The sequence below is a fragment of the Amblyomma americanum genome, chromosome 4 (assembly GCF_052857255.1).
Source record: "Amblyomma americanum isolate KBUSLIRL-KWMA chromosome 4, ASM5285725v1, whole genome shotgun sequence".
Classification (NCBI taxonomy): Eukaryota; Metazoa; Arthropoda; class Arachnida; order Ixodida; family Ixodidae; genus Amblyomma; species Amblyomma americanum.
This window is the reverse complement of record NC_135500.1, coordinates 197942715-197965975: the sequence shown is the minus strand read 5'-3', so window position 1 is coordinate 197965975 and position 23261 is coordinate 197942715. Positions and strand designations below refer to the sequence as shown.

Genomic DNA, 23261 nt, shown 5'->3' with positions numbered 1-23261 from the left:
TTGGACATCCGGAAAACCTTGTTTGCAGTGGTACCGCAAGCTTCTGAGAGTTTGCGTCTTGTTATCTGTCTTTGCGGTTGTGTGGAGCACCATGCGTAGGAACGGATTTTTTTTTTCTCATTCCGCCTGTTTGACCTAACGCTCGACTGAAATTTTTATATGTTTCTGACAAGCAGTTCGCATTTACAGACCTTAAAACTGTTTATCTTAGAAGTCTTAATTATTTGTTTACCTTTCGTCAATACCACTGGCATCGTACAATAAGACGTAAATCAATGCGAAGCGTATTCACCTGGCATCTTCATTTATGCTGGGCGTTTCAGCAAAGCCCGCGTGTAATATTAGATACCTTTAACACAGCCTGGTAGCTGTATGACAAATACGACATCGCGTTGCCAATGCTACCATTGCCATGCTTGCCCAGACACATCTGTTGTACGGTCGTGTAGATATCGTAGTTAGTGGGTTTACTGTACGGCTGAGCTAAAACTATATTAAAAAATGGGCTTTTCAAAGTACAAAGACAGCTCTTGCGGCGTCGTAATTACCGGTGGGGATGGACGACTGGAAACAGGAAAATCGTGTTAACTAGTAAGCTAACGAAAACCACACGGCTTTGGAGCGCACTCAGCCGCACCCTCCAGCACACATGCGCCACTGGATGTCTTGTCCTGGCGTGTGTTGCTGTATGCGCTCCACAGCCATGCATTTTCGGCTTGTCTCGCCTGGACTCCCACAATTGGACGCGTCACAGCGTTGGGCATAACAGCGTTTTCGGAATTCTAAACATTGATATACCTCCACTTAGGGCCGGCTGCAAGCATCTGATAACAACCAGGCGCCTGACTGTGGAAGTTCGAAAGTTAATCATTTCAATTTAGTTAACCAGGTTATTAGTTCACACAATTAACCTCTTTGCTGGCGTCCGTCCCCACTGCTATTACTATGTCGTAAAACTCCTCATAATACCTCAAAAATGCTATATTTTAGAGGTGTGCGAATATTCTAAATTTTCAGTACGAATGAATATGTTATTCGGTTCGTGTTAGATTCTAGAAACGGATGTTCGACATTTTCGAATATTCGGCAGAAAAGGTCGAACATTCGGCAGCGACCGAATACTGCCGAGTGTCATAAATCCGACTGCGGCAAAACTACAATGTCTGAAAAAATTACGCGAAGATCGAGTTCAAAGTGTCATCGAAACTGTACAAAAGCGTCCTCTTCGTTTTTATTCTCCGTCGTTTATTGCTTGCACCGGTCACATTCGGACGGTAATGTTCTTGGAGCCCCTCAAGCAAAAAAAAAAAATAATCAGAAAGTGGGCTTTTCCACGTAGCACGCTTTTTGAAAACAAGATGGCGGACCGTCCATTTCGAACACTCGCAACGCGAAAGCGCTGTTCTTTAATTGTTTGATCGTTCCATGATGTGTTTCATGCTTAACGCCCACACCCCTGCCGCTCGCCTAGTCGCTTTCATGACTCTTCTTGCCTGAGGTCCGCCATCTCGTTTTGGTCAGTTGTGATATCCGGGAAAGCCCAGTTGCGGAATTTCGCATGGGGCTTCCGAAGGGAGGCTGGGTTGAGGTGCTTCCACCAGGGCAAGTGATCGTGTAAAATCCAGCCTATTGCGTGAGGCATGGTGGCCCGTGCAACTGGAACGTGCGCGTATCGGCACGCGTAACGACGATAAGACTGCCCCTGTCGGTTGGCCAAAGAAGAACCTGGCTGCGTAGTTTCGTTTTCTGAGCTTGGCCGCCAGCCCCCGGCAACGGCTGCAATCGGCCACGCATATAAAACATATATAAAACATGACCAGCGAAGAGCCAATCGGCGTCCGAAAGCAGCGCGCAGCTGGGTTCGTACGACTGGCTAATGCGTGGCCGATTGCAGCCGTTGCGAGGGGCTGGCGGCCAAGCTCAGAAAACGAAACTATATATATATATATATATATATATATATATATATATATATATATATATATAAAAGTAGCCTCACCGTTCCAGCGCTAATAGAGACTTTTCGCACAGCGGAGATAAACTAGCGTAGACGTATGCTGGTTTTCCTGCGCCTCCTGCGCATGCGCTGTGGCAGGGGCAGGAGCCAGCATCCGGTAAACTGGCAGCTAGTAAGTCTCTAATGTCACGTTCCCTTCGCTTACGTCCGCGTTGTTCTTCCAACACCCTGAAATTTAGCGCTTGGCACGGGTGCTCGTTGTGTGTGCGATGGAGCCTTCTCACAAAGCTTCAACGCATTTTCGTATTTTCGATAGTTTCTTTCTTTTTCCAGGCTGGAGGAAAGGGGGTTCACCGCATTTGTTCTTATTTTCGATAGCTTTTTTTTTCGAGGCTGGGGGGGGGGGGGGGGGTGGCATTTCATAACTCGACCTTCGAATAATTCGGACATCTTTTTCTGGTCCCTTGAGGCCCGAATTGATTAGGGTTTACTACCCATCATGTTGATGGACTGCATTTTGTCACAAATTTGCATGATTACATTATAGGTTGGATACTGTTATGCTGTCTAATCAAGTAGTATACATTACTGTGCATGCCATTTTTTTTTACATGGTGCTGAGTCAGTCTAGTTTTATTTAACTTTGATGGCAAAGACAAGGCATTATAAAGGAAGAAAATAAGGACAAGAATGTTTTCCTATTTACCTTCTTCTGAAATTATGTTTCTGATTGAACAGTTCGCTGTGGAAGAATAATACTGTATTCTTCCACCGTGGAACAGATGCTCAATATATTCGACTCGGCATTCAAGTATGCTTTTTCTTCATATTCATATTCGATTCATATCCGGAATTTTCAATAGTGACACACCTCTACTATTTTTAAATATTACTGACGGGTTTCGCTGAAACGCTCTCTATAAACGTCACCGTATAGACGTTATTCCGAAGGGAGACATAAAGGGGAGTATGAGGCGTTCACTATGCAATTCAGTTTCCTCCCGTCAAGCATGGTAGAAAAAGCACACCAAGACTAAAGTAGTCGAGTTTAGAACATGTCATGAACAGAAGACCGTAAGTTTTATTCAGAAAAAAGTCCCACTTCAAAGGAAGAAATATATATATATATATATATCTGCTTCGCACAATGCAGCCACGGGCTTCTGTACAACTGGCAATAACTTTGAAGCATGTCACAGGACTGTTCAAAAACTTGGAGCAAGACATGGGCAGTAGCACGTGAACTTGACGTTAACAATACGCAATCAACTCGAAAGAAGGCTTTTCGCCGGCCAGGTTGATGCCGCGTTGCATATTTTTTTTATGTAACCACGTGGTTCAGTCGGCAGCTGGGATGTTCAACAAACGGCACACGACGGGTTAGTTGACGCCGAACTTTCTTCGATCTATTGACGTAGGCGAGACGCGGAACGCGGGCCGCATATGGCTTATCTGGACAGCTTTTCAAAAAGATGAAGGCGACAGCGAACAAATCTTGGAACTCTTGGAACGCCGCAATCATTTTCAGAAATTCGGTTTTAATCACAAGAGGTCAATATTTCCGGCATGGACATCACAATTATCTGGCTATTCCCTACCAATTACAGTAGGTCGTAGCAAAAATAAAGTGCTTGGACCAGCTAGGATGGGACAGCGGCACCTTTGAAATTTATTACCTTGGTTGTGAGTTTGGAGGCAGTGATCTGCGAAATTACTCAAGCAGCCGCAAATCGGAAGGCTGCACTTGCTATATAGCTATATATCTATAAGCGCTGTCGGCTAGCGTATACCGCCGCCTCCTCAGACCCATCACCAACTTAGAGCCGACGCTATGGTAAGTAGGTTTTTTTCTAGGCATGTAAGGACACAGACAACTTTTGGAACCATAACAAGCAACCATCAACGCAAAACCATGCGTAAACGGCACGAAATAGCCATGTTCTGGCTACCGCGACTGTTAAACGGCAGTTCCGTCGCTGCCATCAGCACACACGGCAATGTCAGTGCACGTTAAAGATCCCCAGGTGGTCAGAATTATTCCGGAGCCCTCCACTACGGCACCTCTCTCTTCCTTTATTCTTTCACTCCCTCCTTTACCCTTCCCTTACGGCGCGGTTCAGGTGTCCAACGATTTATATGAGACAGATACTGCGCCATTTCCTTTCCCCAAAAAACCAATTATTAATATTATTATCACCACACGGACCATATGATGGGCGGTGGTCTCGTGCAGAGCAAATTGCAACCAGGACATGACAACCAAGTTTTCGGAGTAAACCTCCGCTTATGCTTTTGTCCAACGACCCGAACATTTCATTTCGTGTTTACTTTTTGTTTCGACTGTACTTCCTTCTGCTATAAGAAGGCTCTCAATACTATCATTTGTGTGTTAACTACTGCTACATGAGCTGTTCGTTCTAAAAGAAAAAAAAAGAGGCAAAGATAAGCGTTACATAACATTTGACCGCAGAGGGGCGTCGAAGTCAAAGAAAGAGAATGAAGCAGTTATACCCGAAAATGCAAGTTTTAAGTTGTTTTAAGATGATGAAGAAGAAGAAAATGCAAGTATACCCAGAGTGGAAACCAGTAGCGATGGGATGCTATCGCTATACACGATGCTTAAAAGGCAGGACATTTTTGGAAGGCGCGTACATATACCAAGACATTGCAATCTTTGCACATCGCAAGTACACTATACTTAGGTCTCGGAGGTGACATTCTTTTGTCTGAAGTGCTGTATCAGTGGGCGTCAAGCTGCTAGGTTTAAAAGGAGAGCAGAGAAGCAGCACTCGAGAAGGACGACCACTGCTGCCACCAAGAGGGCGAGCCATTCGTCAGGTTGGCAAAGAGTCCCGCCGAGACCGCACATGTAGAGCGGCGTACTAAATCTCCGGAGGGAAAGATCCGACTCTGCAGGCGAAGCGACGGCTCGCATGCTGGGCCCGCGACCGCTATCTCGTTCCTCGCTCACCGGGTGGTCGCGCAGTGTCGCGACGAACAAGGGACGCGTCTTGGAGGACGGTGTCCCGTAGTCCCTGCGGAGACCGCTACTGTGGCGCGTCCAGCCGGAGACCCCGCCGAAACGCAGAGGCCTGTCGGCTTGTCTGTTGCGTGTTTTCCGCGAACTTTGTGCGGATGCCACCATCTGCCGACTAGTCGGGGGTCTTCAAGCCCAGTGAAAGCGTCAACGTCTTCGTGGGAAGCCTCGCGACGGGTCGTTTAATGGCGATCAGTGTCCCGGGTTATCTGTAGGTTTGCTTGGAGCGCCCAGAGTGAAAGCGTGTAACAATGTTTCTAAAGGGAGACCGTCATGCTACGTAGCGTGTCAGGAAGCGAAGGAGTGATTTACGCTTGTCTGCAAAACAGTGAGCACAACTGCCGGGTGACTTTGTGTTTATTTTCGGAATTTTTCTTGCGCTGCAGGTTTGTTTATCCCGATTCGCTGCAGAGCGCATGGGTAGACAACCGGACGCGGGGCTACGCCCGGTCACCCTCACTTTCTTCTATTTTGTTTGTTTTCACTCTGTCTTTCTCTCTCTACGCAGACCGCACGTCTCCTTCACAATCCCTCCAAGAGTTGTCCAAGAGTCAGCGTTTGCTGAAAAGAACAAAGAAAGAAAGAAGCCTTCGGGCGACTGAGAGTTGAGAGTTTCTATTCTCTTTTAAATACAGTTCTCGTGATTTTAGACTGGTGCATTCGATCTTTTGGATTCAGCAAGTGCGCACACTCGCTTCATTATTTGCGTCTCCTTGCAACGACGTGCCACGTACGAAGGCTGACTCGCTGATTTACGAGCGCATAAACGCTGCATTCGTTTCCGCCTTTGGATTTCTTTTGCCCGACAAAGCCGAGGTATGCGCTGCTGACAGGTGGTGACTTGCATAAGTGCGGCGTTCCATTCCAGTTACTAACTTCGCCAGTTAACGTAATTTTCCAGCATCCCCATTATGTGACGGTTTATCATCTATCACGACCGCAAGTCATAGCAGTTACCGCGCGAGCAGGATTGGCAGTGGCGGTAGCAACGTGCTAAAACGTTCCACAATTTCCTGCAATCTTGGGAACCGAAAATGACTCGGCTATTAAGCGCTCCCCCTTTCCGTTACGCGTTCAACGCAACCCGCTCGATAAACCAAGTTTTTTTTTCTTTCTACCTTCATGCCACGCGCATTTAAACGTCTACACTTATAATACTCGAATAAGAAGCAATGGGCCTTCGTACCGACCAGTACGAAATCTCATTTGCAGTGGGTGAGCCCAAACGGGCCAAAGACACCGCTGCTTGAGTCGGCAGCAATGACTGTTTACTTCATTTAGTCACGATCAGCGTGTATCACTCTCCGCGGCGTTCTCATCGTATCCAGCGATTCGACACGCTCTCCGTGAGGCGCTAGATTATCTCAGTGCGGTAGGCAAACGCGTCGTATCCGCGATGCTTCCTGCCTAGGGCTGATCCCGGCTCCCATGTTCACGGTAGATTACCTCCCAAGCGGGAAGGGGCGATCAGGAGCGGCAGGCGGTGGCGAAGTTTGCAACACTGTGCATGGGAGCAGGCGGAGGGTGCTTTGCATGGGTGCGTAAAAAGCTCAGGTTGCAAACACATGCGGGCCACCATACATGGTGAGAGTGATGCAACGCGCATTGAGAAACGCGAGTGGCTTGCACCCCAAACCGCCGGGGAGATGGAGAGAGATAGCAGCTCCTGTCCTGTGTGCGTAGTAGCTGCGACGCGCGCTGCCTGCGAGTGTGGAGCAGTGGCGGCAGAGGTTATTAGACCACACGAGCGTATAGCCGGTTCTGGCACTGGTCTTTCGGGTGCAGCGCTGTGCCAGTTGATTTGTGGGATAATGCGTGCCGTCACATTAGCGCGGCAGAGGTGTTTCTCCTGTCTGGGGCAAATTACAGCTTGCAGACCGCTGTATTCGAAGCTGACGACCGCCGCGCCTTCTGATGTATGCAGGCGTATTCAGTTTTACAGGCACAAGCGAAGAGATACTACCAGCAGTTTGTGGACATCATGCCTGCAGCACAAACACATTCACCTAAGGAAGATAGCATGTTCAGGGATAATGTTTGAGCTGTGTTCTTGCGCGACTGTCATCTAAGATGCAGACTATTTTTACAGCGAAGGCAGTACCATGCGCCAGTGCCACAATGGCGCAAAAATGCCGGCGTCTGACTGTGTCTGTCCGTCCGCCCGTCCCTGCCTGCATGCCTGCATGCCTGCCTTGCCTTGCCTTGCCTTGCCTTGTGTTGTCTTGCCTGCCTTGCCTGCCTTGCCTGCCTTGCCTGCCTTGCCTGCCTTGCCTGCCTTTCCCTGTCTTGCCCTGCCCTACCTTGCCTTGCCTGTCTCAGAGCGTGAAGGCGCCACCCTCCATAAGCGCCACCTACCGTCCACCTTCCCGCCCCACACCCTTAGCTGAGGGGCTTCTCACCCAACCGCCTGCACCCTCCAGAAACTCCGCGCACACCCACGCACCCACTCCGCCCACCTTCACCATCCAGGAAAATTCCCTGGCGTGTGGCGTGTGTGACGCCTCGGCTCCGCTCGAGCATCAAAGTAACCATCGAGGGTAAATCCGACTGCTTACGCAGAAGTGTCCCATCAGATGTCTGATTGTTCCGTATTTTGACATCGACTTAATGAATGAAATTTTGCTCTATCCATCAAACGTGCTATATTTATTTTAATTGATCACGCTTTTTTTTCTTTTTTTGTGTATGTGAGTTGCCGTCACAAATACGGGTACGGATTCTGCGGATGGAGGCGTAAGACACTGAATCGATTTTTTTTTTCGCACAAAATCCCAGGCGGATACAGTGGAGTAGCTATTGCATAGGAAACATCATATTTCAAGTGAAATATTGTTTTTGAAGACTTCCCCTGCCGTTTTTTTTTTTTTTCACATGATCAACAGACCGGTCCGGAGAAACAATACTTGCACGCGGATATTGATGGACCATCGTAAAACGGCCCACGCCGCTTTCTCAGCTATTTCTCGGTGCTTCCTCCTCAATGCAAGACTGCAGCGGGGCTCTCGGAATTCATCCGTTCTCGGGGTTGTACTCTCGCCAACTTCACGTATCGTGCGTCCCCCTCATCCGACCTCTACAGGCTTCAATAACCGCGTGCGCGGATGCGGCGTATGAATCGCCAACTCTCTCTCCACCCATCTCCACGCCCAGCCAGCGCATACATATGCGCCAGCCTGCTTATCGCATCAAGAATAACGAGCTTCTCCCCCTCCACTTGCAGCCTATCCAAGCGGCCCAGTAGTGGCGGGGTGGCAAAAGTGGGGGAGGGGGGGGGGGGGGGGGGCTCTTTCGTGTTCACCGGTCGTAAAGAAATGAAAACTGTCAGGGGGTGGACTTCACTTCTCTTGACCCCAGTTTGGTCCATGCTGAGTCGTGTGTACATGCAAGCACTTTTATAAAGAGGGTTGTTTTTCGCCTTTCTTTTTCCATTATTTTTTTTTGTTTTCTCAAAGCGCGGGAGCCCCAAACGAAAAAGAAGCCAAAGAATTTGCGAGTGGGGCGGACGGACCCAGGCAAAAGAGCGCGAGGGTGGGAAAAGAGGCGTTAAGCGATCCCGGAGATGCATTGATAAATATAAATTTCGAAACACCTCTCCCGGTGTACGTGCGCGAGGCAGGCAGGCAGGCCTCCGACGTAACGCCCCTATCGGCTGCCGATGGCGATCTCTCGCCCCTGGGGAGCCCCCGTCTCGTTCTGTATACCTACGGTATCTCGCCTGTGCGGAGTCACTCGGGGAGAAACGCGAATCGCGCATGCGTCGTTGGAAGTGAGCCCGGTTATCGCTTCTCCTATGGCTCCGACTCGCTTTTGCGCATGGTCATTGCGCCTGCAACGCGATGCACTCAATTCGCAGAGGTCGCGACGACAGCTGGCTCATTCGCAGTGGCGTTCCAATGAAGGAGCGTTACAAAAGTAATACGCGAAGCTACAAACCTCTCGGGTCATATATGCGTTGTATCTGCAGAACAGAGAGAAGTGAGAGCGCATATACGGGTGGGGAGCTAAGTTCAGCCGAAAAGTTTTTTTTTTTTGTATAAAACTGACCACGAGAACCACTCCTGCCTTCTTTCTGCTGCTGTAGTCTTCTCGAAATGCATTGTTACCCCCGTTGGAATTTTCCCTCCAGGGACCTCGAAGAGGCGAATAGAACTCAAGGCCAATAAAAGCGGTTTTTTTATTATTTTTTTAAATAGCCTATTCACGCGGCGTGAATAGACTAGTTAGAGGCTTCGGGGTCTTGGCGCCTCTTTCACCTGCAGGTGATGATCGATCGCCACTTATGCTCAGACGCCGTTGACCACGATGAAGCGAGAAGGCGAGAAACACATCGCTCATCGCTCTCACTTGACTACAGCATCCTTCGCGAGCTGCTGTCGAACATTGGCTCCCGTCCTTGTTTCTTGTTTGCTTTCTCCCAGAGCGCGAATTCCAGTCGGTAGCAGTGCCTCCACAATCACGTAATCTATTAAGCTGCTGTCCCGCGCTGATGCCGGTCACATAAAAGTAGACGCGAATACAATGCACCCTGCAACCGTCACGTGTAACGGGAAGCTAAAGTGACGATCGGCATAGCTGAGGAGACGCTTGGCTCGAAGGACAGCGCTCGAACCCACCTTCATTAGTATAGCCCTACAGACGCTCCACAATGCCTCTTGTATACGGTGCAACAGTGTCTATAGCACTGGACGAAGATTGGTTCGTCGAAATCGCGTCGTTGTTCTGTGTGGAAGTCGTCATATATGACATCGCTGCAGCAACTGTGTCCGGCCTTAACCATAAACACATCGCTGCGTGCCCTGTTCCTCCCTCTTCACTGGCTAGGCCTCGTTTTAGTCATCGTCGACTAGGCCTCGCTCCTTTTCCGACTCGAGCGCAAGACGGGTCACGCGCAGTGCGTAAGTAGCGCAGTTCTTCCGAAGCAATTCAGCTCCGAGCCACCATGCTTGGCCTCCTCGAGTTCCTGTTCGTTCATTTTACCGTTCGCCTCCGCGGCTCCCGGCAGCTGGATGCCGAGGTGCTCTTTGGCGGCGGCGGCGGCAGCTCGCGAAAGCTTCTTCGGCAGTGGCGGAGGGAAAGGTGAGGGTCCCCGCTCACTTCGGTCGGCGGGGCGGTTCTCCGGCCGGGGCCGGCCTTTTTCGCGCTTCGGTGGTCCGTAAGAGACCGCGGAGACTCCTAGATTGTCTAGGCCGCGTTCCGGGGTCTAATCAAGAGCTCGGGCGCACCAAACGCGCCGAGCTGACCCGTCCGGAAAGTCTAAAATGAAAAATAAAAGCGCTTGCAATTAAGTAGCACGGGAGACGCGCTTCAAAACGAAACAGAAAAGTTAAGTACTAAACAAGCGCACTTGAACTATAGTATCGGAGCTTCCAGCACTACGGGCAGCGTCTGAGGCTAATGGCGCTTTTCTTTTAATTAGTGTCGAAACGTCTGCCGCTCGTTATTAAGATGGAATTACTAAAGGCTATGATTAGGCTGTCGGATCACCGAAGCTAAGGTGTAATCTTCCCGTTACTTTTCTTTTCGTACAAATAGTTTTGTTACGCCTGAAGGCCATCGCAAACAGGTCCTTCGAGAACAGGTTACGCGACGGCTGATGCTGATTCCCCGTATTCTTTCACTAGCATCGTCAACATTAACAGGGCGAATTTAGACCAAGCATGCTGATTACTTTTCTTCTCTCTTGAAGCCGGCAGTGGTGACCAGCTTAAGACCAAGGTCCGTAAGACACTGTGTGCGCGCTTTCTGAACGATTATTGATATATCGTCTCGCAATGTTAAACAGGGATTAATCGTTCTTGATCACGATCCTTATTGCTCGTGCAAATCGCACAAGGTCACCAACAGCAAAACGATAACGCGACGTTTCCGTGCGGCACTAGACTGGCTTCCTCAGAAGGGCTGATAGCGATCAATAACTATATGCTTACAGGGAGCGCCATTGCAAGCCGGTTCCAGCTAACTACTCGCGCTGTAAAGGAGCCCGTCTACGGTATAATAGAGCAGAAACATTCATCGCCTGTCTAGATAGGAGAATTGAGCCTTCGGCAATTCGTTCGGAAACCGGCTCCTTACCAACTGAACCTTACAGAGCCAATGCACACTCTGGAAAGTCACGGTGTTGGTTGCAGAGTACGCGGAGCGTGTTCAAGCACGAAGAAAACATTCAGCGTCCGTAGCGGCGGTGAGCCCGCATTGGAGCTTGATGGGTGATCTGCAATAGCCCTGTTCCAGGTTTCTCTAAAGACGTTTTATGACTATTTTTACGCTACTTTCCGCTGGACAAACTGTGTCTTTTTTGTTACCTGCCAAGGCACTGTAATAATAATAATAATTGGTTTTGGGGAAAAGAAAATGGCGCAGTATCTGTCTCATATATCGTTGGACACCTGAACCGCGCCGTAAGGGAAGGGACAAGGGAGGGAGTGAAAGAAGAAGGGAAGAAGGAGGTGCCGTATTGGAGGGCTCCGGAATAATTTCGACCACCTGAGGATCTTTAACGTGCACTGACATCGCACAGCACACGGGCGTTTTAGCGTTTTTCCTCCAAGGCACTGTAGGAAATTCTTATTTACGTACGTAGGGTTCTCGTGATCGGCGAGGCGCTTAGTTATCGTTTTTTCGTTTGGTTGCTTCTTTACTTATTGACTCTTATACACAGACCCAATGTGATCTAACGCAATATTGGACAGTACAGACACTATTCTTCGTCGAAGACTAAGTTGCTGGAAAAGCAAACATCCTCCGCACATGGGACCTTATCTCTCAGAATTACTGTTCAACAGTGAACAAAGCAATGACAATGGCAAGCCAGTACTATAGGCTGCGAAAATAACAGCAGAGCTTTATTATGTGACAAACAGATTTGTTCAGAACATTATTTAAACTTTTTTAATAAGCGAAAAAAAGAGGCGAAGTATGATTGGACACGTTCGAGCTTCAAAAGAAGCCGACATACAATATGAAAGTGACGGTCAGATAGACAAATAGGCTCGAGGACCGTAAAGAAGGATATGCGTGAAGGTAGCCGGAACATTTATTGCGGTGTTGGTATCGCGTACAGTTTCACGCTCCCTAGCTTAAATACTGCTGCCCATAAAGCAAACACGTCTTCTTAGCCGTCCTTTTCCCACCCCGCGTGCCTCCCAAAGCCGAACCAAGGAACATGTCATCGTTCTGATGTTAGCCAATCTTCTTTTTTACTACTTTGTTTTTGTGTCTCTGTTTATTTATTTATCGTTACGGGTGCCTTTCTGAGATAGCAGTTGTACCAGGTTCCCTTATTATGGTTCTGCGGCAGCACCTGCTCTAATCGCATGAAAACGAATCCCCTCACGTTAAAAGTTGCGTATACTTTAAGAACAAGATAAGCAAGTCGGTTCCACGAGAAAAAACATTACATCCAGGCGGCCAATAAACTTGAAGGGATAAACTCCGGTCGATAATATCGAGGGCTGTATGGGTATAGTGGGATTAAACTGACTGCGCTTGTACATAAAAAAGAAAAGATCTCCTTTGATGTCCGACCGATTTCGTTGCGACTGGCAGACATATATTTAAGCTTTAAAGCCTTTACAGTATAGCCATAAATTGTTTTTCTGTGAATGGAAAGCAAAAATCGGAAGTTTTTTATGCTAAGGATGAAGTTCCGACTTAAGAGCGCCGCAACCACCGAACGCACATCTACCGCTACATCTAACCGTTGCTGGGCGCTTTGTGTACGCAACGAGAATGTAAAGTTTGTGGCTGAGTGATTTCTTACACTTGCACAGCCTTCGAGATCTGGAGCGACATCGAAGTATGTATATATCTGCCCCGAATAAGTTTATCATGGCGTGGTGACGTCATAGGGGCGTGACGTCTGATGACGTCGCGCCTACAACGAATTAGAGTAAAGGAAAAAACGGAGCCCTGAATGTCAGTGTCTAAGAAGTAGTATGATATGCAGGTTTTCAAATAGTTCTAAAACATTCCATATGACGTCATATGGACAAGAGCTACCAACGTCGCGGCAGACACTAATGCTTTCGCATTTCTCCAGTGCAGTCTCTGCAGTGCTCTCTTAAGTTTTCTTCTTACACTTGCGCAGCCTTCGCGATCTGCGCCTTCGTCCAAGTGTGTAGATATCTTCCCCGAATAAGTTGGCGCGAACACGACGATCTCGGCCACTTCTGAAGCACCCTCGCTATTTTTCCTGAGGGGTCCTGCTTTGAGACCGGTCCAAATTGGGGGGCTCTGGACGGACAACCCGCCAGGAGGTTCAAGCACCTCTGTTATTAATTAACGCGCGCCCGCCGGCACTTCACGCTCACCATGCATCTTCTCTCCTTGCAATCCGTCGTCGTTGCTTGTGTCCGCGTGGAGCGCACTGAATCATTCTTTCGTTACCCCATTTGCACTCGGCTCGAAGCCTAACTACATATTTCGAGCTCGCGGGGTTCCACGAGCGGGGTGCCAGTTGAGAGGTGGAGGGGGAGAGTACTGAGAGCACAAAGCAACGGTGCTCTGCTGACAGGGAATGCATGCTGGGGCATCAGCGGCAGGGGTGGAGGGGTGCATTCCTCCTCTCCTCCGATGAGGAAGCAGGGGTGGGGGGGGGGGGGGGAGGGTTCAGTTATAGTTGGGTCCTCGCGGATGCCAGCCCTCCGCCCCCTTTCGGAAGAGGGCGTCGGGTGCAGACACCAGTCGGCGGCGGCGGGCGCGCTGTGTTTGCCTTCAGCCGCCGTCGCTGCTACTGCTGTTGCTGCTGCTGACTCACGCTGGCGGAGCGCGGCCATCTTGAACCCAGCCGTTTCCGCGCGCAGAGCGAAGCGCATAACGGCACGGCCTCTTGTCTCCGCCGGAACCCCCAGCATGGGCTGCCTGCCTCTTGTGTGCGACGAACAGAGAAGTGGGCGGCGCGAGGGGTGAGCGCCGGAGCTTTTCGCGGGAAAGGGGTCACGCATGAAGCGTTAACCCTTCTGCAACGCATCCTCTTTAGTTATTGCGGTACGCTCCTTCGCGTTTGTTATTACTTCGCTTTTGGTGCGTAGACTAAAAGGCAACGCCGCTATACTTGCGAACATATGTGGTATATTGCTTCCTAGAAGGCTGTAAAGAAAGAACGCTCAGATTAAACGTCCGAAAGAAACGCCATACCCTGGGCGACTGTAAAGAGCACTGCGCGTTGGGCATCCGAGCGTAGTGGTATTTCTGGACTCTTCTATATCCAGGTGCGGCTGTACTACCCGCGCCTTTTAGTGAACGCCAGTATGTATTGTAATGCGCAGCATGCGTGGGTGTACTGTCCATTTTAGAGCGCAGCTCTTAGGCGCTCCTTCCTGTTTTCCGCGTGGTAGTCGTCGGCGTAACCGGTCGTCCAAGTAGCAGAGCAAGACGCCACCTGGAATGTTGCAGTCATGCGAAGATCCCGGAGGGTGGCTACAGCAGCGTAACACGTCACCTGCCAGTCGTGAAGGGCTGTGCGCAAATTTCGCATTGCCGACCATCGTAACCGTCTTTCAGTTCCTTCTTATTGTTATTAGTAAACACATTCGTCTGGCTTGCAAGATGAACTATGCCCTGCAGACATTATTTGGCGAGACATGATCTCTTTAAATTGCATTGAAATTTGGCTCGACTCTTGCCTTTATAATGAAGTGAGCTATACGAGTCAACAAATCTTTTACTCTTTTTAAATGCGAATGCAGACACTTCTTGGTTAATTCAGCAGTTTCATACACGACCCAATGATGTGTGTTATAACTAGACTGTCACCAAATCTGTTGAATCTCCCATGCGATTTCCGCGGTTCAGAGGTGGAAATTGTATGTTATGCCTGCCGTTGGATACAAAATTGTTCTGGTGTTCTAGTTTTGCTTTTCTCGTGTATTTGTTTTGATGTTTGTAGTGCCGGTTTCGCACTTGATGTTTCCTGTTGCTTGTGCTTACTGTTTACAAACTTGGATGCGTGAACAGAAGACGCGTTTTCTTCCGTGCGATTACAACTTTGGGTCATTGGAGACTGGTGTACACGGTGGTACAATTTTGCCATTTAAAGAGTTGTTTACATTGTATCCCTACTACTGACCGGAGTGTTACCTCTGAGTATGTTCATTGATGCAAGAACTGGTACAAGGGGCCAAGGCCTCGTCAGGCTCTTAGCCTTCAGCCTTGACCTCTTCTTCTGTGGAGCAAATAAAGGACAAAAAAGTCTATACGCTGACCAAATCATCAGATGGGCAAGTTGGTCCATTGTATTGGTGTACTGGCGCTTGAACTGCACAGAGGACGGGCAGGAAAAGAGGGAGAGACACAACGCTTTTGACGGCTAAGTCTGATTTCAAATAATATTCGCAGATCTTCTCTTATAAAAATGGTCTATAGACTTTCCGTAGACTTTTTATGCTCTCTATTCTCTTACTATAGATATTTCCTTTAGTCTATAGGCTGTCTATGGACAAAACTCTACTAAAGGTGCATGGCATTAAATCTATAAATTTTCTATATACCATCTGTGGGATTTGTGTAGTATATAGACTAGTCTATAGAAGTCTATAGAAAGTCCACAGGGTTTATGGACAAAAGTCTGTGAACAGTCTACAGATTGTCTAAAGAAAATTCTTCAGAGCACGTCACTAAATTTAGTGGCGTTCAGAAGAAACCCGTCAGAAAGTGAAGCTCGGCTGATAATATAGCAATATAAGAACAGCAGAGGGGGGGGGGGGGGGGGTAGCAAAGGCAAAACAAGAAAGACGAAAAGTACCTTGATCTCAAATATTCAACCCGCCTTCCCCCAGATCCTCTCCCCCTCGAATGTTCATTTTATTTTCTTCTGCATTCCTTCACGTTACGAAAAGCAGGGTAACGAGAACTGCTCCTTCAGTGCTGTCAAACAGGGGAAAACCTCCTTTGACCTGCCTCACGCTTACGCGACTATTGTGCGACTCCCACGCTCGCCCCCATGCTCGTTGGGAAGAGGTGAAAAGAAACTGCCGTCCCTTTGTGGACGCGCGATGCACCGGACTCAGTGCCTGCTCTAAACCCAGCTCTTTTATTCCCTGTTCAGCCAGCGTTTCTCCGGTCGGTCGCACGCGAGGGGCTTCGGGAATTTATGGGAACGTCCACCAATCCCGGTCTTTGCAGTGTTTGTCCCTTATATTTTCTTTTTTTTTGTCTACTCTCCTATTGCTTCCGCCTGTCCCCTCGTCTAAAATCTTTGAGGAGCGGCGCACCTGTGTTTGAAGGCTCACGCTGAGTCGATGACAGCGCAGAGTGGCCTTCGAGAGTCGCAGCAAACTTCCTCCGTGACGCTTTATTTATACACAAACTACGGGGAAGGAAAGTTTAGGTCGTCTCTGATGTGCGCACTTGTCTCCATGCCTGAACTTTTCCCCTCTTCTTTCAGTCTCTTTATTCCTTTTCTTATGCGGTACTCCGCTCGTCGGACTAGTCGTGAGCCCAACTACGGGGAATCGAAACCTTTTCACAAAAACCATAGCGAAACGAGCCGGTCGCATAAAATGGCATCGTTCGCCGCACTTCCATTTCTTTGCCGGATGACGGCAGATTTTTCTGCAAGCTCCTTCATGCATGTTCAATCCGAGGAGCGTGCCAGGAACTTCGGTTTATGTCTGTCTGTCTTATTTTCTTTTTAAGCATCCGAACGTGATTCTGGTCGCGCACGCAATGGATGGATATCCGAAATTGCGAGCCGAAAAAAAAAAAAACGTCTATGGCGTGCTTGGAACCGCGCTTCGAGAACTCTCTAATGGCTGCCGACATCGTTTTCCCCCTTTGATGTAGTCTGAAGCTTCTCTGTTTCGTTATTAGCGAAAGAAGAGGATGTGCCGCAAACTACAGGCGGAGAACGAACTGCGAAAAAGCGTCGGAAAGAAAACCAAAAAAGGATGCGCACCGCTCGAATAAAACAGTTTTTAAATAAGAACAGCGGCAAGTTGGAGTATAAATGAATTTCTTTTTAATGTCAAGTTAAAGTATGGCTGGAAGCATCGCTAGAGAGAATATCTAATGAGAAACATACTAACGAAAATTCTAAAAGGAAACTACGTTATCCCCAAAGTACAGTAAAGTATCATCGGGCTACATAGAAACGAACACAGTCGCTTATGCGGCGGGTCTTTGAAGCACATTGGAGGCCAAGCGCAAAATGCACGTTCTTCAATGCTTAACCGCACTGAAACCTTTGCGTCACTGGAACGAAAAATTTGGCCCTACATTTGTAATGGTCTGACCACACGGGTCGTCGGGCCCCATTTTCCATCACGCTGTTAATGAAGCTCTGCGATAATTACTCTTACTCTGCCTCAGCTGATCTACGCGCGGAGCAGGCTTCTACGCTTCATGGCAGATTTTTCTCCTAGTGTAGATTCTTTGCAGATTCTTGCTGTGCAGATTCTGCGCAGATTCTTTGCCTAGCATAGTGCAGGCTCTAGGCGAGCGCTGAATAGAATTGGGTCGATGAGCAGTTTCCGGCGATGCCGAGGAGTGACTGCAGATTGTATAACATACCTGCTTTTGGGCATACAATCGGCTTCTCCATGCTTTAAACGTTATTTTTTCTTGAAGGTCATGATGAAGCTGCTGCCACAACCTGCCTGGCGTCCCCCTCTCTCCTTTTGTGCTTTCCTAGGCCGTTTTTTTGAGTTCTAAATGTTATTTAGAATCCTTTCAGGGTCATTACCCTTTTACCCTAACTGTTTCGTGGAATTGGGGGAGAACGGTAATGATGCTGAAGCACCGGAATCTCTCCGTAGAGCTTGCAACAGCTACAAACGACGAGATCTGTATATATGCAATGCCAGTTTTTCAACGCCATCAGCAGTTGGTTACCCGGGAAGGCGCAGTAAATGTCTAACTTAGTGTGGACACTCAAACCGCGTCGTTAGGGGAGAATATATGAACAGTTGAAAAGAGAGTGAAAAAGGTGCGCTATTGGAGGGCTTTGAAATAATTTCTACCACTTGGGATTCTTTAACTCCCACCGATGTCGCACAGTACGTGGGTACGTGTCTTTTACGTCACACCTCAATCAAAATGTGGCCGCCGGGGCCGAAATTCGATCAGCAGTCGAACTCTATAACCGCTGAGCCATCGCGAAATGGTAGGCTTCCTGGTGGTGTCAGGACGGCTCAGTTCAACATCTTTACATTCTCTTCCTTTTTTTGTTTCCCAAAGCAGGAGGAGGTCATAAAGAAAAAAAAATAGAAGGCGTGGTAGCTATGTCACCGTGACTGGACACCAGAGCCGCGACATTTCCCAAAGCGCCTCCCATGAATCAAAGCTCTCACGCGCAGCACCACATTCGTTTCCAATCGGCTTTTCCCTGACTGCCCCATTTGTCCCCTTCCTCTCCCGTCTTGTCCCGCTCTTCGCAGCTCTCGCCTGGGCGCACACATCGGCCACGCCGCCGCAGACTCCACCGGGTCCCAGTTTAGCTGCTTGGTGGGGAACAACGTCTTACGACACCCATGTGACGCGAGCATCCTCCAAGAGGACCAACGGACCCCGTCTCCGGGTGCATCATCGGCAGAGTGCCGGACGCTGTCCTCCCCCACGCAGACGGGGCTCTTCTTCTCCGCGGGGTTCCGAACCCGGCCCCGGATCGAGGGAGAGGAGGAAAAGGAGGAGGAGGCGAAAAGGGGAGGGCGTCCCAGTGGCGGCGGCGGTGTCCGCTCGCTGACGGGGGTGGCCGGCCGGACCGGGAATGAGCCGGGCTGGTCCTCGCGGCCGGCTGCCCCGAGCCACGTCCAAGCCCGGCGCTTCGCTGCTCCTGCTCAGTCTGCTGCTGGTGTTTCTGGTGGAGGCGACGTTCCTCCTGGGGAGCTGCTACGCAGCGGCCGAGACCACGGAGACGGTAGGCGACAACTCGTCCACGCAGGCCACCACCACTACGCTCCCAGGTCAACAGGAGGGTGTCACGCGTGAGTGTGATTCCTTATCCCGGAGAATCGCTGCCTTCCGAATTGGTCGTTAGCAAAGTGATTGGGCTTCGCACTCAGAGAACGACATTATCGGTTTATTAGATTTGTTGCTCTGTTATTATTTATTCTTTTTTCTCCTTACCTTGCTGTTTGAACAAGCTCGAGAAAGAAACCGTTGATGCAAAGCATGACAGCAAAGGTGTTTACGCGGATCTCACAAAGGCTGTGTACTAGCCGACTTGCCCGACTTACATAAACACCAGAGAGTAAGGCTGAGTCAACCCAGTAGCAGGAAGAATTAGTTGATAGCCTTAGTCAGCCGCGGGTCACCATGTCCTGTAGCAAACTCCACCGACTCTGCCGCGCCTGTCAACAGGTATGTATGACAATTAAAAGAAAACGAAACTTAGCCCCTGCTTTATGCGATGAGGATTGCCGCCAGTGCCTATCCAGAGTGCCCTGGACGCAGCAAGGACGCTTAGCGCGTTGGCTGGGCGTTTGTTCCAGGTACACCAGAGGTGGCTTAAGGACTTACTTGTGAACGGCATGTGTAAGCAATGCGGCTCCGAAATGGGGTGGATAATGCTGTTTTCCACCGTGAATAGTTCGTACCTATTCCGTGAGCAATGCAAAAAGCAGGGCGAATTTATGCCCCCGTGTGTGAGAAATGCAACATAGAAGAACTATGCTGATCGCCATTTTTTTCGCTGAAACAAGTCCAAGTAACACATGGTCCAACTGGGACCGTCATCCCCAACCACCCACTCCAAAAGCGACCCATAAATCCACCCCTGCGATGACGAGACCCCGAAAGCGAATACGCCGATATTGTAGAAATAAAAGGCGAGGGTGGAAGTGAAAGCTTTGCAGCTATAAGCTCGGACAAGTTCGTTGTTTAGGAGTCCACAGGTGTGTGCTTTTTGGTGGTTACTGTTTCAGTCATGTGAAACTATAAACAGGAATGAACAAGTCCTTTAGAAATAACAATTAGTAAATTCACTTTTCTAGTGTAAAACGGAATGTCTGCGCTTAAGAAAGAATGCATTCAAGTAGTAAAGAGAAACTAGTTTGTATTGTGCAAGATAAAAATACGTGTGATGACGAAGTAGATACCGAGTTGTAAGATGTCCTAGAAAGATAATAAAAAAATATTCTTATTTCGTGCAAATAAATTTGCACTGCGAGAATGATAAATTCGAGAAGAGTGCGATTTCGCGCGCAACAGTTAAAACTGTGATGAAACAAGTGGTTAAGATGCATTATCGTGATTGCAGAGAAAAGTTTGCAAACAAGGATGCAAAATTGCAAAGCAATATTCCTGCACCAAGTGAACTGCTGAAATATTAACAACGGTGGAAATGTCTCTGCCTGTAATAATTTATTGTCCGCAGTGGGCCAGACGCGCGAAAGTAAGGAATGGCAATATTTGCCTGCAACATTTCGAGATACGTAGTGTGTTTCCAACACGATCAGCTGCATCGACGTGATTTTAAAAATAGGCGTCAAATACAGGGTGGTTTGATTTGTATAGGTTGTAGTCAACAAAACGAGGAGAAAGGGGGAAGGGGGGTGTAGACGAGTCCTAATGATTCTTCGTAATCTTGTTCACTAGTGCATGTGTGCTCTGACGTTAAAACATTAAATTAGACTCTAGTTCCCATATTCGGTGACTGAGGTGCAAGGAAGCAAGCTAGCTTTAACTGAGAAACAACACACATTCGCGGAGTTTTTCCGGAATTGGCCGTAACACCCGCTTTTCTTTTTACTGGCGCACCCACGAAGCCAGCGTACCACTTAAAGTGTATCCAACGCTGGGAGGCGTATACTTACAAATGCTGGCCAGCACAGCGCATGGCCGCGCTCGGCTACACGTATCAAACCGACTGCAATCTATCACACTATGGCGTGGAATTTGTATAATTTTAGAAAGTAAGGAACTTGAAGCACATTTAGCAAAACCAAGTTGGCCGCGAGCCGGATGAATATCTTTATCAGTCCAACCGTGTTTGATTTTGCCTTTGTCAAATGGCAGCAGCGAGGGGGAAAAATGGTCTGGTGTTTAGCAGCTGCCAAAGACTTCGAGGTCAGGTTCTTCAAAGTTGCCAGATGCAATTTTTTGTAGCGATAGCTACATTACGGTAGCATTTCGAGCCTTCGGCATGGCTGCGCGCCACCCTGTGGCTGCGCCGCAACGCTGTCACTTGGTTGGTCACGTGGTGCGGAGCAGCTGCTGGCGGCGCGGCACCGTTACTGATCACGTGGTTGGTCACGTGACGAAGTTCCACTCAGCCAACTGTAGCTATCGCGTCACTCCAGGTTTAACCAGAGCTATTTTTTCGGAGATCGTTTTTTTTTTTTTTTGCTGTAATGCGGTTGCATAAAACTATCGACACTGCATGAACTCTTCCGCCCAGATTCCTGGATGCCTATAGTAGGATACAATTAGAAAAAAAGAACAGCAGTTGGCACCACTGGGCGAGGTTCCGCGGCATCCTGTATTACTCGACAGTAAACGAAACCAGCTTTTTAATGTTTGACTATATTAAGCAAGCCAAAGTTCAAAATTCTAGAGCTTATAAATTTTTGCTGCGATTAACTTCTTATTTAGGTAACAACACAATTTTTAATAACTGCCTAATTTTTGTCAGGGTGGAATTCTGTGCGGCGGTTCTGAAAGTGGGCGGAGCTTCACTGCAGAATTAAGGTGTATCCGACGATAGCGCTCATCAATGTAACTCCAATATGCAAAAAACCGAGGCAATGGGAGTTCACATGCTGTACCACCGGCGACTTTTAAATACGCCACTGGGTACCTTGCCCTCCGTCGAACATAATGGCTTAATTGCATGACAACCGGGGGCTTTATGGTGTCCGGATGTCCTGCCGGCTTCCAGGGGCGCATATAGAGGCGCTTGCGGGCATGTCCGTTTGCAGAGGGCACTGACCGTTCTGGTCGGCCGGAGTCCGTTTCACGGTGAAGGCTGTGTACCTTCCAGCACTCTTCCTTTGCTTTTCTGTTCTCCATGCATTGAGGCACGTATCGCGTCGTCGCTGTTTGACGGCTGCATCCCGAGTCACGTTTCAGCCTGCAGCGCGGTGAAGACCGTCTTGCTTTATGGCAGCCGTAAATCAAAGCGCGCGCTTCGTAACGAGCTGGAGAGCCGGCATAGTGGGAGGTAGGTGCCCGTTTTCTTTTTCTTTTGTTTATTTCGCGACACCTACACTACCAATTAACGTAATAGAGAAACGAGTACGGACGCGGCTATGAATAACATTAGGTTCATGCTGCTTTTAAAGAGGTAAGACTACAGTGCCGGAGGAAACAACGTTTCTGACGCCAAGCAGATGCAGAAAAAAAAAAAGAAAAGTCACAAGTTGCGTTTTCCGGGATGCGCACTCATACGATTTTATTTTTTCCACTATATCATTACTTTTTTGGCAAGTCTTATAGTTTTCTTTCTGTAACCATAGGTTGCATTCAGGAGGATGTGAATCGCAGTTATTCCTTTTTCACATCAAACGCGTAAAAGACAGTCGAAACGCTAGAAGCGAAACGAAGCCTTAGTTGAGTGAGACTGAATCAGATTATCTCTCCCGAAACTATATATCTCTGATTTTTTTTTATGATCGCGTTTCAGTGGTCGTGTTCGCATTTCGTCTGACTTTAATGGTACAGCCACCGTGAAAATTATATGTAGCCCAAGGAATTCGATTCTAAGCTGTTCAGCTGGGCTCCCTAGATTATCTAGCAATCGAAAGCTTGGTCAGATTGAGGACTCGAAGCCATGTATACTTTAGAGAGTACGGTCGCTGAGTGTGCATAACCAGGCATGGTGAAGGCCTCGCAAGCGAACTCCTTGGGCTGTATACTTTTGATGGGGGGTGTACATTAAACCATACGCGGCAAGTAGTAAACGGTGCAGCATCCGTCAAGGCTATATGTTTTTTTAATGCAATTAAACGACACATCTTTATTTTTTTTTCTAGCCACCAGACAGCTTTTATATAACCGTCCGGTTTTACTATGGGACAAATGATGTTCTCGCCGTCATAAAATATGCGGTGAAGTACTCCGAGTTATTGGCCCTTCCGGAGAAGACAAACCGCTTGGTTGACAAGCTGGGACGAAAGCCAAGTCCTTACCCGGGGAGCTCCTTCACGCTTGCCTGTATACGAACATGTGAGAGTCCGGACGGAGGACCACTCCGGAAATGTACGGCCCCGTCGATGCCACTTTAACCAATTTCAGCGGCGGAGTGCGCGACAAGATCGTCGGTCACTTAGCGGCTCGTCCGGGTGGTCCCGCCACGGGGCGTGGGAGAGAGCGGTGGCTGGGTGCGAAGATGCA

General features: G+C 48.6%; 2 protein-coding genes across 2 annotated transcripts in view; one reads left to right on the top strand and one right to left on the bottom strand.

The window, feature by feature from the left end:
* LOC144129004 (protein arginine N-methyltransferase 9-like) overlaps positions 1 to 23261 on the bottom strand; it is a 118788-nt gene that overhangs the window by 51511 nt on the left and 44016 nt on the right. The gene's annotated exons all lie outside the window — the stretch shown is intronic.
* The window catches only part of gogo (thrombospondin-1 like protein golden goal), a 54755-nt gene that overhangs the window by 5406 nt on the left and 26088 nt on the right, over positions 1 to 23261 (top strand). The window contains exon 2 of the mRNA XM_077662864.1: positions 18368 to 18913. Coding sequence (XP_077518990.1) covers positions 18697 to 18913 — 217 coding nt within the window. The 5' untranslated portion in view covers positions 18368 to 18696. The remainder of the gene's footprint in view (positions 1 to 18367; positions 18914 to 23261) is intronic.